At 38.1% G+C, this 16,756-nt stretch overlaps 1 protein-coding gene across 2 annotated transcripts in view; it reads right to left on the bottom strand.

Moving 5' to 3' along the window:
* Window positions 1-16,756, bottom strand: part of LOC131430257 (uncharacterized) — a 64,985-nt gene that overhangs the window by 9,232 nt on the left and 38,997 nt on the right. Inside the window, exons 2-9 of one of the 2 annotated variants that reach the window (XM_058595070.1) lie at window positions 10,595-10,663; window positions 10,278-10,497; window positions 9,318-9,620; window positions 3,799-3,897; window positions 3,636-3,734; window positions 3,379-3,582; window positions 1,461-3,230; window positions 1,031-1,129 (exon numbers count right to left, since the gene is read on the bottom strand). In XM_058595070.1, coding sequence (XP_058451053.1) covers window positions 1,031-1,129; window positions 1,461-3,230; window positions 3,379-3,582; window positions 3,636-3,734; window positions 3,799-3,897; window positions 9,318-9,620; window positions 10,278-10,497; window positions 10,595-10,597 — 2,797 coding nt within the window. In that variant the 5' untranslated portion in view covers window positions 10,598-10,663. The remainder of the gene's footprint in view (window positions 1-1,030; window positions 1,130-1,460; window positions 3,231-3,378; window positions 3,583-3,635; window positions 3,735-3,798; window positions 3,898-9,317; window positions 9,621-10,277; window positions 10,498-10,594; window positions 10,664-16,756) is intronic. The other variant, XM_058595072.1, reaches the window with a different exon arrangement.

Here is a 16,756-nt window from a genome sequence, read left to right as displayed (position 1 = left end):
GGATGTATGATGCTGACATTTGTGTTTGCGGCTTACAGACGTTCTGTTCTTTCATAAAAGATACGTGCAAAATTTGCAAATAGAAATGCTAGGAGGAAAAAATTACAGTTACTGTACAACCAATATGAGTCTCATCTTATCTTCTAGACGAATTTGACATCGGCAAATAACGTGGATTTTAATTAAATAATATTCAGTTTTTCGGAAAATATACAAACCACTGAACCGCCCGAAGCTCAGATCAATTGAACGATATTGGTCCATTATGAAGAGAATCCTCAAGAACGAAGCAAAAGTCTTCCGAAACATGGAAGTGTAAAAAAATAGTTCCGTCCAAGATATTCACAAACGCAACTGTACAGAATTTGAAAAAAAACGGTATCATTTCTGCGAGCTTTCACTCATTTAACTTCTCAATCTTCGCTCAGTCATTGCAAAAACTGAACTTAGTCAAGGCGACTTTCCATCCAACCAACCAAAAATAAATAAAGCATTCATACACAAAACAATTAAAATAAAAACTATCGTCTTCTTCTATTAGTAATAACAGTCATATGTTGCTTATTACTTTTCGATACAGTCTTAGTCTATAGGGTTACTGCACCCAAGCCCTGTTACCTTAAACCGGTTTGCACAAGAAAACACTTCTTTTTTCTAAAAACAGATGTAATGGGTTAATGTACAGGAGTGCATCTTAGAGCAACAATTTACACACCGAACAAAGAAATTTTATTGAACAATTCCATGCACCCTACGTTTTAGATGGGAATTTAAGCATCAATTCCAAACAACAATTTCGAAAAAGAATCGTGAATCACAAGAGTGATTAAATAAAATAAAAGTCTTATCGTTACCGTTAAACAATAAAATGAATTTAAGTCGCAAACCTCCGAATTCCAAATAACAAAGATTATTTGGAACAATATAGATTTGACTGGATGAAATTCAATCCCCTTTTTGCACACAGAAACCAAACTTTCTCAGAAAACCCCAGAAACATTAATCATTCGGTTAGTATCGTTATACCTACCAGGAGTATCCTTCAGCGTCTCCCCTCTATGCTTTATACCGAAGGAGTAGGCAGGTGCATGATCGAGCTTCGTTTTATCCGGATCATAGGTACCGGGAGCTAAAAACAAACAAAGCAAATCTTCAGAATAAATTCGGAAATCAAGTTTAAGTCATGCATTGTACTTGAATTGTTAGACCCATACCGTAATAAATCATTTAGCAGAACCACAGAAAACAGACATCGGAGTAGAGATCTCAATGTGTGTAAAAAAATTAACGGTTTTTTTTTTGGTAAAGGCATCACCAAGTAGCAATTCGCCTATAGAGACGCTTTGAGCAGCATACAATGGTAATTCATGCGTGCAAAACCGTACCCAACGGGGATTTTTACAGAAATTTCAGTTTGTATGAGCTTGGATGTCTGTTCTCGGTGGTAAAACTTTCGTTACCTGGCACATCGTTCGCCTTCTCCCGGTTGACCTTGATTCCGAAGTAATACGCCGGACCGTGATCAAGTTTAACCTTCTCCACCTCGTACGCCCCGGGAGCTGGCGTTGCCTGCACTTTGTCGATGTTTGGCCGTATTCCGAAACTGTACGACGGTGCATTGTCCAGCTTGGTCGCATCGGGATTGTAGGTTCCCGGTGCCGGGGTTACCTGTATTTTGTCTATGTTCGGACGCACACCAAATGTATAGGCAGGATTGTGAATCTTTAACTTTTCCGGTGAGTAGCTTCCTGGCGCCGGAGTCGGATCTACTTTATCGATGCTGGGTCGCACACCAAAGGAGTACGCCGGGGTATTATCTAGCTTTACCGTTTCTATCTTGTATGCTCCGGGACCGGGGATCGTGTCTTTCTTTTCTATGTTCGTTTTAACGCCGAAGCTGTACTGTGGGGTATGATCTAAATTGCATTTTTCTGGTGAATATGATCCTGGAGCTGGTGTGTTATAGGTTTTTCCAGCATTTGTTTTAACTCCAAAACTGTAAGCCGGAGCTGTTTTGTCATTTACTTTGTCAGAATCATATGCACCAGGACCAGGCACCAGTGGCACCTTTTCCACATTAGTTTTAACTCCGAAACTGTATGCCGGAGATGTTTTATCTATAGTTTTATCAGCATCGTAGGCCCCCGGACCGGGTAGTGTATTCGGTTTGTCCAAATTTGTCTTGACTCCAAAACTATACGCAGGAGTGTTTTTATCAACAACCTTATCGGAATCGTACGCACCAGGTCCTGGAACGATACTAGGTTTGTCCAAGTTCGGCCTAATACCGAAACTATACGATGGTGCGCCCTTGTCAGGAATTCTATCCGAATCGTATGCTCCGGGCCCAGGAACATTACTCGGTTTTTCGTGGTTAGTTTTTACACCGAAACTGTACGCAGGAGTATTACTGTCAGCTTTTACAGCATCGTAAGCTCCTGGACCAGGTACGGTGTTCGGTTTTTCGACGTTCGTTTTAACCCCAAAACTGTATGCGGTGCCACTGTCCAATTTATCGGAATCATAAGCGCCAGGACCAGGAACGCAATTGGGTTTTTCGACATTTCCCTTAATTCCAAAACTATACGATGGAGCACTTTTATCATTGACTTTATCTGAGTCATAAGCTCCTGGTCCCGGAATTGCATTAGGTCGTTCAACATTCGTTCTTAATCCAAAACTGTACGCAGGACTATTATCTACTACCTTATCGGAATCGTAGGCGCCAGGCCCAGGAATGTCACTTTTCTTGCCGACATTCGTTCGCGCACCAAAACTGTAAGCTGGAGAATAACTATCTAATACCTTATCGTTATCGTACGATCCCGGACCGGGAATGGCACAAGGCTTATCCCGATTGGTACGCACTCCGAAACTATACGCAGGACTACTATCTACTTTGGCCTTCTCGGGAGAATACGATCCCGGTGCCGGGATACCGTCTACCTTATCGATTGTCGGTCGAATACCAAAACTATACTTGGGCGCTCCGCCCTCGGTTGCCTTTTCCGGCGAGTACGCTCCTGGAGCAGGATTGTTATTCGGTTTGGCTGTGGCCGTCCGCTGGCCGAAACTGTAAGCGGGATTGTGCTCTAGTTTTACTTTCTCTACTGCGTAAGCCGTGGGCCCTGGAGTGTCGCTAGGCTTATCGTGATTGAGACGCATGCCGAATGGATATGCGGGTGAGTGATCGAGCTTCTGGGCCTTCTCGGGCTCGTACTGACAGGGTGCTGCAGAATAAATGGGTTTGATGAAATGAGTGACATGAGCTCTGTATGAAGTATATTCAATGACGGTGTTGTTTCTTGTGCACTTTGAAAAGCTAATATATCTAATATGCACGAACTGTTTTTGGAATTTCTGCAAACCTAAACTCACCCGGATTTGTGTTTGGCTTGGTGAGATTGGGTCGGAGACCGAAACTGTATGCTGGTGGGTTATCAAGCTTTGCTTTTTCCGGTTCGTACGCTCCTGGTGCTGGGGTGTTTTTCGGTCTCTCGACGATTGTTTTCAGTCCAAATGAGAAGGCAGGTTTTCGATCCAAGGCCAGCATTGATTTTTCTGGCTGATATGTCCCTGGTGCTAAAATGAAACACGATAAGATAAATGTTGTGACAACCGAAACTACATCCTACCTGGCGTCTCCTCCGTTTTCTCGGGGATCACTTTCAACCCAAAACTATACTTTGGTGATTTGTCGTGCAAAACTTTTTCCGGAGAGTACGTGCCAGGCGCTGAAATAAAGATGAATGTTTTGAGCTGGTTTTGCTACTATGATAACTATGTATAACAGATTACCTGGCGTCTCACTGCGGACTTTGATTTCTGGTCTTATTCCGAAAGAAAACTTGGGTGTACTATCTAGGACCACTTTTTCTGGTTTGTAATCACAAGGAGCTAAATAAAAAGAGTTTTTATATTTGTTAAATATTTTAGAAATACTCTGCATTGACACATTATTAGAAAACACATTTTCAATTAAATACCTATATTTAATTAACACCAAAAACTACTACTTTGCTACGTTTTTGCTACGATCTGAGAGAACCAATACAAATTACAGTGTGGTGTAAGAAGATGTTATTTTCATGACGCAATTACTTTTAATAGTAGTACGTAACTAACTATAATCTGTATTCGCAGGTTTGTTTTTAGATTAGCGAGGTGGTTGACGAGTTCGTGTATTTGGGCTCGCTGGTGACCACCGATAATGACACCAGCAGAGAAATTCTGAAACGTAGTTTGACAGGGACTCGTGCGTACTTTGGACTCAGAAAAACCCTTCGATCGAGAAAAGTACGCCATCGCACGAAATTGACCATCTACAAAACGCTCATTAGACCGGTTGTTCTCTATGACCACGGGACCAGGACTATGTTGGCAGAGGACCAACGCGCCCTTAATGTTTTCGAAAGAAAGGTACCGATGACCATCTATGGCGGAGTGCAGATTGAAGACGGAACATGGAGACGGCGTATGAATCACGAATTGCAACAGCTGCTAGGAGAACCACCTATCGTATGAACAGCTAAAATCGGACGTCTACGATGGGCTGGGCATGTCATAAGGATGTCAGACGACAGCCCAGTGAAAATGGTTCTTGAATCTAATCCGACTGGTACAAGAAGAAGAGGAGGGCAGCGAGCAAGGTGGATCGATCAAGTGGAGGGTGATCTCAGAAGCGTCCGTGCCTTGAGTGGTTGGCGACGAGCAGCCATGGAGAGCCCAGGACTATAGCTGTTAGGTAAGGTAAGCAAGCCCAAAAGCTGACCCAAACTCGCATTGAGTTCCAGTGAAACTCTCAACGAGTGAGCATGTCGTATCATGTTAGTACGGTGAAAATTCGAGTATTTTACGAGACAGGAAGAATTTTTATTTGTACTTTGTCGACTGGATGTTGCATCACAGCAAGGTTTTCGCTGGTAGTCCAGTGAAAAGAAAGTAGGGGAAAGTATTATAAAGTGCCTCTGCTGGCCAAAACGCCCTTCCTCCATTTTTGAGCAATCAATGCTTTCTAAACAAACGTTTTATCACTAACACTATCTTTTCGTGGGATTGTAAATTCGACGAACAAGCTGTTTCAAATTGTGTGGTCGATTTTTTTCCAAGCTTCATCTTCATTTGAGCCCAAACATTCTCAATTGGGTTGACATCGGGCGACTGATGTCACGACACCATTTTGCTCCTTTGCCCATTCAAGACGTTTTTGCACGTTTTTCACTCAACATCGGTTTTTGCAAAGTACTTCGAAATTTCAAATTATATGCGATCAAATGTCTGCGAACAGTTCTGTACGATATATTTAAACCAGTTTTGGTCAATTTTGAAGCACCTTCGCGGAAAGTTAATGTCGGATTATTCAAAAACAGGTCACAAATCACTTTTTCGTCTTTTTCCGACAATACACCGACAGAGCCGCGATTTGGAGAGTCGTTTTCAGCTCTTCAAAACGATTCACTCACTTACTCACAAAACTGATTCGACTTTTGCATGTATTTCGCCGCGGCAGCTTGGGTCATTTTGAGACCTTTCGGGTAAATTTAAGGTTTTATGATCTCATACGAAACTTCGACTTCCGGTTGCGAAATTTTAATTTATAAAATTTAGACCGTTACTTAAAGCGGCAAAGTAAAAATAACGTAAAAAATTGTTTGAATAGGTGTCAAAATGTTTCCAATCGATAGTCATTGTTAGTAGAAGGCCAATAAAACTGAGTCCGGCTATCCTGGCCAGTGCGGTAAAATTTCATTTTCAATCGAATGATATCAGATGGAAATGAAATTTATGGCCACTGACCGTCAACAACTCGATACAAATTCATATGAGTTTTGTTGCCATTTTCAAGTGAAGCTCTCAGAATTCATCGTCAGTTGAATAATCGTACCTAGTCATTTGAAGTTTTGCTTGCTCAGTTTCAAGTGCCAAGTAGTCTAGCTTCATTGTCTTCGCTGTTGGTAGTGAGCAAGTTCGAATGACTAGAATTATGAATGGAGTAAAATATTAAAAATGAAAACTGAAGAAGGAAACTATTAATTTATGTGTATTCTGTAATTGATACTTCAGCTACCTGGTTTGTCTTTCGTCTATTATCTTGAACGAATTCGAATGTTTAAATAAAACTCATTTGAAGGCCGCTCTCACACTGTTGAAAGAGGTGTTTTGTTACTTCCAGAGATCAACTGACGGTGGTTAAACTGAGCTTTGATTTGAAGAGAATGGATTGAAGAAGAGAATCGATTGCTGCCGCTTCGGAACGTCAGCGAACGTTGAGTGTGTCAGAGTGTGAAGTTTACTGCAGTAGAGAGATCATCAGTGTGTTTCACATTCGGTTTCGATCGAATTGAATAAAGTTTTACTGCACTGATCCTGGCTCCTGATTTTCTGATCTCAGAAACATCGGAAATAGTGGTCATATATTCCAAAATAGAACTGACTCTTTTCTTTCCGAGATGGCTTGACAGATATTCACAAACTTAGGTCCAAATGAAAAGTCTTATGTTCCTATACAAAACTTTTGAATTTTGTTCAGAAGCGACTCCAGGCTCTAGAATTACACGATGACAAGTGTTTAGAATTTCAAAATTTACGAATGAGAGAAATAGCGTTGGAACAGAAATCACTGGATCAAGACTAAGATTCGAACCTGTGCGATGAAACATTTTCAGAGCTCGATTCAATTAGTTGTCTTGCGGCTTGTGTTTCATCACATTCAGACCAGTTTAATAACTAGACCTTATTCATCGAATCAGATAAGATTGCGTATTCATGCCCCGCTCAGGAATTTTCTATATGATTTGTGTAATTTTATGCTATTTCTATTTCATCATACCTTTTCCACACTCTTAGAAAAAATTAAATTTACGCTTGACGTAAACTCAAGTATGTCGTAATTTCTTCATTGATGACACAATATTACATCTATTCAGTGTTGGTGATTGCCGAAAATTTGACAGAAGCTGCTATATTGATATCTATATACAACATACAACATTTTCAATCCGGTAGAAGATGCTACAAGAACTCGGGTCTCTCAATGAATTCAAGAGAATTTTGCTACATTTTTCGCTCCACTTCATACTCTGAGTATTTCACGGCTCTTTAAAAAATTACAGTCTGATAATGATCGTTGCTCTGTGGAATTTACCAAGAGAGAATCGTAAGCTGACAATTATCGCAGAAAATCGAATCGGTGATTCAACTTGATGATTCTCATACTAGGTTGCAATATTTCAAAACCCTTGTGTGGAGCATTCACAGACATTTTCATAGGCATAACATAACTTATACAAAGGTTGTATGCACATAGTTAGAATAAGCGGCAATAGTAAAATGATTCTATCGCAATTATCAACTGCCTGTATAGAATCGGATCGCGAAACGAGAATAAGCGACAGTTTGTTGCTTCGTCCCGGGTTGGCGGTTCAATGCATAGGACGCTGGTCTTACAAGCCAGTTGTCGTATGTTCGAGCCCCGACCTGGAAGGATTCTTAGTGTCAGTAGGATCCATGGCTAGCAATGATTCTGTACCCTAAGAATCGGCTGCGAAGTCTGTTGAAACAGAAAGGCCAAATTCCACAAAAGAAATGTAATGCCAAGACAAAATAAATTATATAAAAAAAAGTTTGGAGTGATTTAAACTAGATGGCGTTGTGAGCATATAAATGCATCAGCTAACTCTCGTTCAACTTCAGGTCAAAAAAGTGTCAATTGGCCTCATATTTATGTACTTTGTCTGTATTTGGTGTGTATGGAAATAACACATTCTGGTTCTATAAATGTCGAACTATGTTGAACCAATACGTCTAACGAATGTTGAATGGCTTGCTGAAGAAAAATTTGTTTCTCGAATATTAAATTAGCAACAAACACATTCCTATATGGATTTCCTCTTGCAGAAATTATTGCGATATAAAGATTTACGCACCTTCTATAAGTAAACAAGCAAAATAGGAACTTTTAATTTAACACGCGAAAGGCAATGGATATAGAATATTGTCGTAAAACTATTTATTTTTCCGGAAAACAGCTTTTGTAACAGAAAATATTTAGTTTTGTTTATTTTGTGTAGCGCAATCTAATACAAATCCATTGAAAAAAAAAATGTAAGCAATTTTCCATTAAACGTTGGTGAAAAATTTATCAAAACTGATATTTCAGTCAGGCTTAACTTTCGCTTGAGAATAAATTATTGCTAAAAAAGATTGTTTGAAACTCGATCGTGCAAGCCGCTTTGATAAACTGGTTGCACTGTATATATGAATACATAGATCTATGACATACGTACCAAATAAAATGTACGTAATATACAAATTACCAACACAAGTTAACTTGGTTTACTTGATCTTGATCCTTAACATCAGGAAAATAGCGAGAGACATAACAAAATCATCGCCTAAATATAGCATCTCCGCATTTCTATCAGTTCCGATAACTTCACCGGCTGTACAGCGTAAAAATAGCATCTTGCTGGATAACGGTTCGCTGCATACGAAGTATTGAAACATGTGGGGAGCGAGTCATTTCGCCGAAAGCCATTTTACCGAATGTCATTTCGCCGAATGCCATTTCGTCGAAAGTCATTTCACCAAATGGGTAATTTCGCCGAAATGGTCATTCTGAATGAATCACATTATTAATTAGAAAATCATGGATTCTGGTTATTCATCAAAAACATTTACAAGTTTATCAATTATTTATCAAGTCGATTGTTTACAAACGAAAATTTTTCTTGAGATTCAAAAGTTTTGGTGCACGCTTCAAGTTCCAAAAAGTTTTCGGTTTAGCAATTCCTCCTCGAAAAAAATTTCTGGATACATGCCTGATATAATATCTTAAAACGATTCAGTAATACTACTACTCGGATCAACTGATTTTTTTCACAAACTGTGACGAGATTTATGTTTGCTCAACTCAGATCGTAGCAATACTAACATACAAACATACAAATTTATCCAATTATTAAAGCCACTTGCTACTACAATTAAAATTACCGTGCAAACTATCAGACAAACTAAAGACAGCAAATGCAAAAAAAATATTTGAAAAAGAACATATCACCTGTTGCCTGAAGCAAATGCCCGTGCTTTTTTTGTGTTCATACAAAAAGAATACCGTAATCTCGGTTTGTTGGATTCGAGAGTTTTCTCGACTTCTTTGGAGATTAATTCACAGTTAGTTGTGTTACTGTTTTTTTGTAAATCAAAAGATTAAACAATGTCATTTGTACAAGGTGAATGTTGATCATATGGAAACGCAACGTTTGTGAGGCTGTGTTAGATTTCCCCGAGCATAGTTTTTCTATGAGAAAATAAAATACCTGGAGTTTCACTAGTCGATTTGGGAGGTTTCTTCACGCCAAACGTATACCGTGGTGCCGACTTAACCAGCATTTTGTCAGCCTTTTCTACATTGTACTCTCCGGGTGCCGGAGTGAGGTACTTGGGAATCTCCTTCGGTCGACTCTGCAAACAATAAGCGGGAGGAGTGTCTTTGCCCTTGCAACCGAGACCCGTAATATTGTACAATGGGCCCGGGCTGAATGATTCCGTCCGGGGTCGATGCCGCTGGCCGAAACTGTACGCGGGTGCCGCCGCACGTTTCGAATCAACCACTTTGGTACCTAAAAAAGGAAGTATTTGCATTAGAATTCGAACCGGTAGAAAACATCACCCTAGATGAAGTCGTTTGTCTACTACTCGCGACTGTTTAATCGCCTTAGCAAAAGCTGTTGTTATTGAAGAGCAGAGATAAATATTGGTCTGGGATAGTTTGCTACGTGGGAGTCTACGGATGGTAATAAATATTTATTAAATCAGACCGAAGCAGGAAAATGTCGGTGTCTGACAGAGTGCGCGTTGACGCTCAATGCGTCGCATTATCGCCATGTTAGGTGGCGAACGTTTAGTTTTAGTCTATATTGATAAATTTAGTCATTTACAAAATCCTGACTTACTGACTCACTGTTTCTCAGAATATGACGGTGTGCTGACTTAGACTCGGTCTATGATGGTCGAGAAGCTGTTACACCATATTAAACTGAATGCAAAATGCGAACTACAACATCCTAAAAACACTGCTAACGTATGTCAATTGAATATTTTTCCACCATTTTGGTGTTCAATTAAAAAGTCATCCTCTGCTTCTGCCTTACTAAGTCCGATTGATCGATTAACCTTACAAGGATGTGCTTCAAGCGCTTCCAGCCCACACACGTATACAATTTGTTCCGCTGTCAGCTTGCTCATAGAAACTACGAAAGCGAGGTAACCTGACTCACCTAGCAGCTGCGGCAACAGATACTGAGGTCCCGGGCCCCGATGTTCCGCCGCTATGGGGCCACGCCGCTTCGTGGGTGTCCAGGGACGCTGTTCGAATCCTCCCATTACGCGGTATGAGTTTTTGTACTTCTTCCGGACGACGGTGGTGCTCTTCCGGCGGCTCACCGAAGAGATCGAGGTCGAACGGGTGCTCTTGCTAGTGCTGCTGGTCAGGACAACCTGTGTTGTGTAAATTATGCGATTATTATTGGTTTCTGTGAGCTTTTGCGAATACACGCAAGCCCGTTAACGTCGTACTAAACTTTATTGCATTTACCATTTCGAAACGAACGATTTATTACTGTTCGACAAATAACGCTACAACTCAGGCTAAAACAAAAAAAAACTGAAATCGAGAAGAAAATAAAATAAAATGTCAACAATAAAAATCCTTTCGAGAAAGTGAGAGGTGACACATGACTGGTTTGTGCTGGTTAACTCTGAACGGTGCGGGTAACTTTGATCTTTCTGTTTTATGATGGATGTATTGTTAGGAAATTAACAAATGTTATTATGTTGTGCAACATTAGATTTAGAGTAACGATTTAAAATTTAGCCGTATATAATACACATACAGGTAACACATCGAATGTCTGCAATTCTGGCAGATCAATGAGTACAATTTTTTATATCGTTTATGTATACCCGATTTTAACCTAATTTTGGTCGTTCGCCGAAATGAGTACAAATGAAAACAACTAATTGGTGTAGAATAACAGCAAAACTACTAATTGCGAGTGTACGATAAATTGACCTTTCTTCACTACTCCAAGCGATTATTGTATGCTTGTAATGCAAATTAAAATTGTGCTTATATTTATGAAAATTAATGGAGCAGCTACAATATTCTATTGTATACGAAAAGAAACATCCAAACAGCCTAATCCATTTTGCCTGGCTCTATAGAATTGCGGAACAACCGACATTCGAACGGAGCCTATATACCATTCGACTCAGCTCTACGAGATTGGAAAAGGCACCTTTCAAGAAATTATTTAACTGTTCAATTCAATCGGAAATGGCTGTACCGATTTTCACAAATTTAGACTCGTTTGAAAGATACTATTGAGCCATTGCTCAAATTTGAAGAAAAAATGGCTGTGACTCCTAGATCCGGAGATATAATAGTGTCCGGTGCGTATACAGGGGAGTGTTTTAGGGGTTCAAACATTTCCCGAAAGTCAAGAAGTAATTAGGGGAGACAGTGACTAGACCGGACACGTGGTTAAACCGGACAGTTTAAATATCTTATAAACCTGCTATCATTTCGATTCATGTATTGACTTTGAAAACGTGCTTGAAGATGACCCGGTAGAGATGACTTGGGTAAAAACCCAGTTTTAATGGATATATTTTTCAATTTCTAAAAAGTATTCGATTTAGCCCCGGTCTCCTCTATATTATGAAAACACTCCCCGAATTTTTTTCTAGGTGCGCGCCTGATAGTTATAAATGACGTAATGCGTTGTTTTTCAACCGTTTTCAATTTTCTCAGAGATGACTGAAAAAAAGACAAAACAAAGCAAATGTCTGTGTGCGTATGTGTGTCTGTATATGTGTTATTAACAACGAGGTCGAAGTATCAGAGATGACTGAACTGATTTTAATAAAACTAGTCGCAAATGAAAGTTCTCCTCGGTATTCTGAACATCATTGAATGTTTTTGAGATCGGATGTTTACTTTTCGAGTTATACGAAGTTTTATGCCAAAATTTTCATGTTTTGCCTTTCTCATATAGAAAGGCTATACAATCACTGCAAAAACCGACTTTTGAACCGAGGCCCGGAGGGCCGAATGTCATATACCATTCGACTCAGCTCGACGAACTGAGCAAATGTCTGTGTGTGTATGTGTGTGTGACAAATATTGTCGCTCACTTTTCTCGGAGATGGCTTAACCGATTTTCACAAACTTCGAATCAAATGAAAGGTCTCATAGCCCCATACAAAGTTCCTGAATTTCATTTGGATCCGACTTTCGGTTCCGGAGCTACAGGGTGATATGTACAAAAATTGTGAAAAATGTCTCTCACTTTTCTCCGAGATGGCTGAACCGATTTTCACAAACTTAGATTCAATTGAGTCTCATAGTCCCATACAAAGTTCCTGAATTCTATTTGGATCTGACTTCCGGTTTCGGAATTACAGGGTGATATGCATAAAAATTGTGAAAAAAAATGCAATAAAAATGTGAAAATAATGTCACTCACTTTTTTCGTAGATGGCTAAACCGATTTTCTCAAACTTAGACTCTAATGAAAGGATTCATGGTCACGGTTCCATACAAAGTTCCTGAATTCATTTGGATCCGACTTCCGGTACCGGAATTACAGGGTGATATGCACCAAAAATGTGAAAATAATGTCACATACTTTTCTCGGAAATTACTAAACCGATTTCCACAATCTTAGATTTAAATGAAAGGCCACATAGTCGCATACAAAATTCCTGAATATGATTTGGATCCGACTTTCGCTTCCGGAATTGCAGGGTGATATGCACCATAAATGGGAAAATAATGCATTAAAAATGTGAAAATAACGTCACTCACTTTTCTCGGAGATGGCCGATTTTCTTAAACTCAGATTTAAATGAAAGGTCTCACAGTCCTATACGAAGTTCCTGAATATCATTTAGATCCAAATTCTGATTCCGGAGATACAGAGTGATATGCATAAAAAATGTGAAAGTAATACATAAAAAATGTAATAATAATATCATTCACATTACTCTGGTATGGTTAAACCGATTTAAACAAACTTAGATTCAAATGAATGGTCCCCATACAAAGTTCCGAAATATCATGCGGATCCGACTTCCGGTTCAGTAATTACAGGGTGATATATACCAGAAATGTGAAAATAATGTCACTCGTTTTTTAGATTAGCATCACTGTTCTCATACAAATAGGGAACGCAAATGTCAAACACTATTTTGGAAAAATGATGCTGACTGTGTGACATAAACACTGAAGCATGCTTTTGTGAACTACTCTAATCAATCTGAATCAATTGGTGTCAAAATTAGTGTCCGAAATTATTTAATAAAAGTATGAAATATATTTTCACGAGACTGTTATGAAAGAAGAGAAAGGCATTATCACACCACTAGGTGGATTAAGAAGGGTTATTTTTTGACAATATCTGTCACAACGTCAATTGTGGTCGTCAAATGGTGAGATAACTAAGTCCTCACAAGTCCCTATCTCATGCCTCCCCGAGCGTCTATGATGACATTTGGTCAATAGAACGGCGTCGACTGGGTGCTATCGCCTTCTGCGTTAGTAGCAGAATGAGAGGGTGCGAAATGGCTTGTAGGTTGAAGCCCATCCTAAAGTGCAGTGTTTATCATAGTATATTACAACATATAATTGTGTTGTTTATTACATCATGTATTATTATTATTATTTTTATTAGAAGAGCGTAACTTACACTGCGATATTACCTGTTATATTGTATCATAGCATATTATTTCATATATTATCGTCTTACACTATTTTATGTTATTATATACTATGTTGTATGGTATTATACTGCATTGCATTATATCATATTATATTGTATTATATTGTATTATATTTTATTATATTATATAATATTATATTATATTGTATTCTATTGTATTGTGTTATATTGTATTGCATTATGTTGTATTATATTATATTATATTATAGGGTTTATTATTAGTAGTACTACGTACCTCTGCGCAAAATATAAATTTGTTTTCCTTATAAGTTATCATTGTTAAAGTAACTTTCAACTAAATGTCAAGGTCGTCACAAGCTGAGCTTCATGCCTACACGTGTGTCTGTGGTGACAAATGGTCGATGGAATGCGTTGATGGCAGAATGAGAGGATGAGAAATGACATATAAATTCAAGTAATATAATATCATAGCATATCGCAACATATCATTTTATTTATTCTATTATTTATTATATAATTCATTGTACTATATTATATTGTTTTTTATTGTTATTTTCATTATTATATTTATTGTTATTATTATTAATTTGTCATCAATAATAATAACATATATTATTTTTATAGATGTGGATATTATTATTATTATTAGAAGAGAAATATTCTACTTCTTGCAGTATTGCCAAGATAAGAGCATAACTTACACTACATTAACTGTTATTTTATATCATTGTATTATATTATATTAAATTAAAATATATTATATTATGTTATGTTATATTATATTATTTTGTAATCTATTATATCATTTTATGTTATATTAATTTCATTACACTATGTTTCATTGTATTTATCAATATAAAACATTTTGCACGGAGGCGTAAAGGGGAGGGAGCATCAGGGCATCGGACGAATTGATGACTGGACGAGGGATTGTGGATAGCCAGCCCAAGTCACTTGAAGGAAACTTGTTTCCTTCTGAAGGTTTGAAATGAGTCTGACGCGCCCTTCTCAAACAAACCATCAGGCGGGTTCAAGCATGTATAGCGATATGCTTCATCCATGCACTGGATATTATGGATGGAAGAGCATCTTTTATTCCCGCGGAATACGAGTAAGTGACTCTACTTACGTATCCGCCCAACCCTTTTTGTTCGCTTTTCGGTAACAGCTATAGTAAGAAGGTGAGTGGATGAGTCATATCGGGGCTACTGTAAGTCTACCCGCATCCACTGGCAAGTCCTTGAACTGATGGTGGCTTCACTTCACATCACATCACATCACATCATATCTGTCACAAGGTCAATTGTTATAATAAACAATATATGTTTATGTTAGATTTCACTCGGTAATAGCTATCCAAAAAGCCTTCCGGAAGTATAAGATGATATGTGTAATGAAATTAAAATTCTGTAACCCACTACCTCTAACGAAAGTTCTTAAGATCCTATAAAAACTTCCGCTTTTGCAGGTTATGCACTCACTGTGAAAACCGAGTGTCATATACCATTCGACTCAGTTCATCGAGTACTCAAAATGTATGTGTGTGTATGTATAAGTGTATATAACTTTTTTTGCACTAAGTTTTATCGAAGATGTCTGGACCGATTATCACAAATTTACATTCAAATGAAAAGTCTTCTGGTCTCATACAAAGTTGTTGAGTAGTATTTTAATCCGACTTCCCGTTTCGGCAATATGGGATAGAATGTGCAAACAAATGTTAAAATAAGCGCACCAACTTCTCTCGGAGATGGCTAAACCGATTTTCACAAACTTAGATTCAAGTGAAAGCTTCTGAAGCTACGGAATAAAATGTGCACAAAATCGAAATATGTGTACTAATTCAAATGTCAAATTACTTACTCGCTTTTCTCAGAGATGGCGTGACCAATTTTTACAAACTTAGATTCAAACGAATGGTTTGATGGACCTACACAAAACTTCTGACTTTTTTTTATGACTTATGACCAGTCAGTGATTTTATATTTTTCGTGTTTTTTTTAACTATATTAAACTAACTAGAGATCATGAGATGAGAAAGAATATGAAAAATGTAGAGGAAGAGCAAGAGTTTGAAGATAAAGTGCGGAAAGTGAGACGTGACAAGAGTCATTTTAAGTAAGTAGAAGACGTTTCGTATCTAAACTTCTACCTTCTACCTATATGTTAATAACTAGTTAGAAAAAAATTAGGTAACTCGATCAAATGAAGAACTAGGAAAATGGCTTTTTCAGCAAAGTTACTCAAAAAAAAATTTTCTGCAATTTTCCAGTAAAGTGCAGTTATTTTTAAATTCGATTGAGAAAGTTAGAGTTCAGATTTCAATCTAAACATGGACCATCTTAATGAACTTTCACATCTAAAAATAGGCCATTTGATTGCAAGCAACTTTTGTGAAGAATGCCAAAAACTGACCAAAAAGCTTGTAGTAGATAATGTTAGGGACATAACCGCGAGATTGACGTAGGACTACTGTCGAAAAGGGGCAGATCCCTTTTCAAAAATGCACATTTATTTTCGTACAATGTTCTACTAATAAATTATTATAAATTTCATTAGATTTTTGTCGAATGCTTTGCATTCTGAAAAGAACCGAAGGTTACAATTTCTCCAACTTTCTACACAATTATTATTTCCTCGAACAATATTCCGAACAAATCGGTTGCCTCTCGTTTGGCGAACGGCGTACAAAGTAAATCTGAAACATGTTTGTGTGCCCTTCCTTACAACGCTAACGTTCCGCACCGAGTCGTGGCACCATTGAATTTGGACGTCGTATGGATTAGTGACGACACTTATTGATTGATTGATAATCAATTTTATAAAATAAAATTAATGTATTTGAGGAAACCCAATTAACTCTTTGCTTGATTTTTTTTAGAGACACTAAAAATGATTTGGAACTAAATGATTTGACCGTAAGAACTGTTGATTTGTACATGTATTCTCTCCGTTGTGTTCAAACTTTGATGAATTTTCCGCACTTGTTTGAAGCGAAAGCCGCACTGCGAACG

Source organism: Malaya genurostris, chromosome 2 (assembly GCF_030247185.1).
Source record: "Malaya genurostris strain Urasoe2022 chromosome 2, Malgen_1.1, whole genome shotgun sequence".
Classification (NCBI taxonomy): Eukaryota; Metazoa; Arthropoda; class Insecta; order Diptera; family Culicidae; genus Malaya; species Malaya genurostris.
The sequence above is the reverse complement of the archived record's forward strand: the minus strand, read 5'-3'. Positions and strand labels throughout refer to the sequence as shown.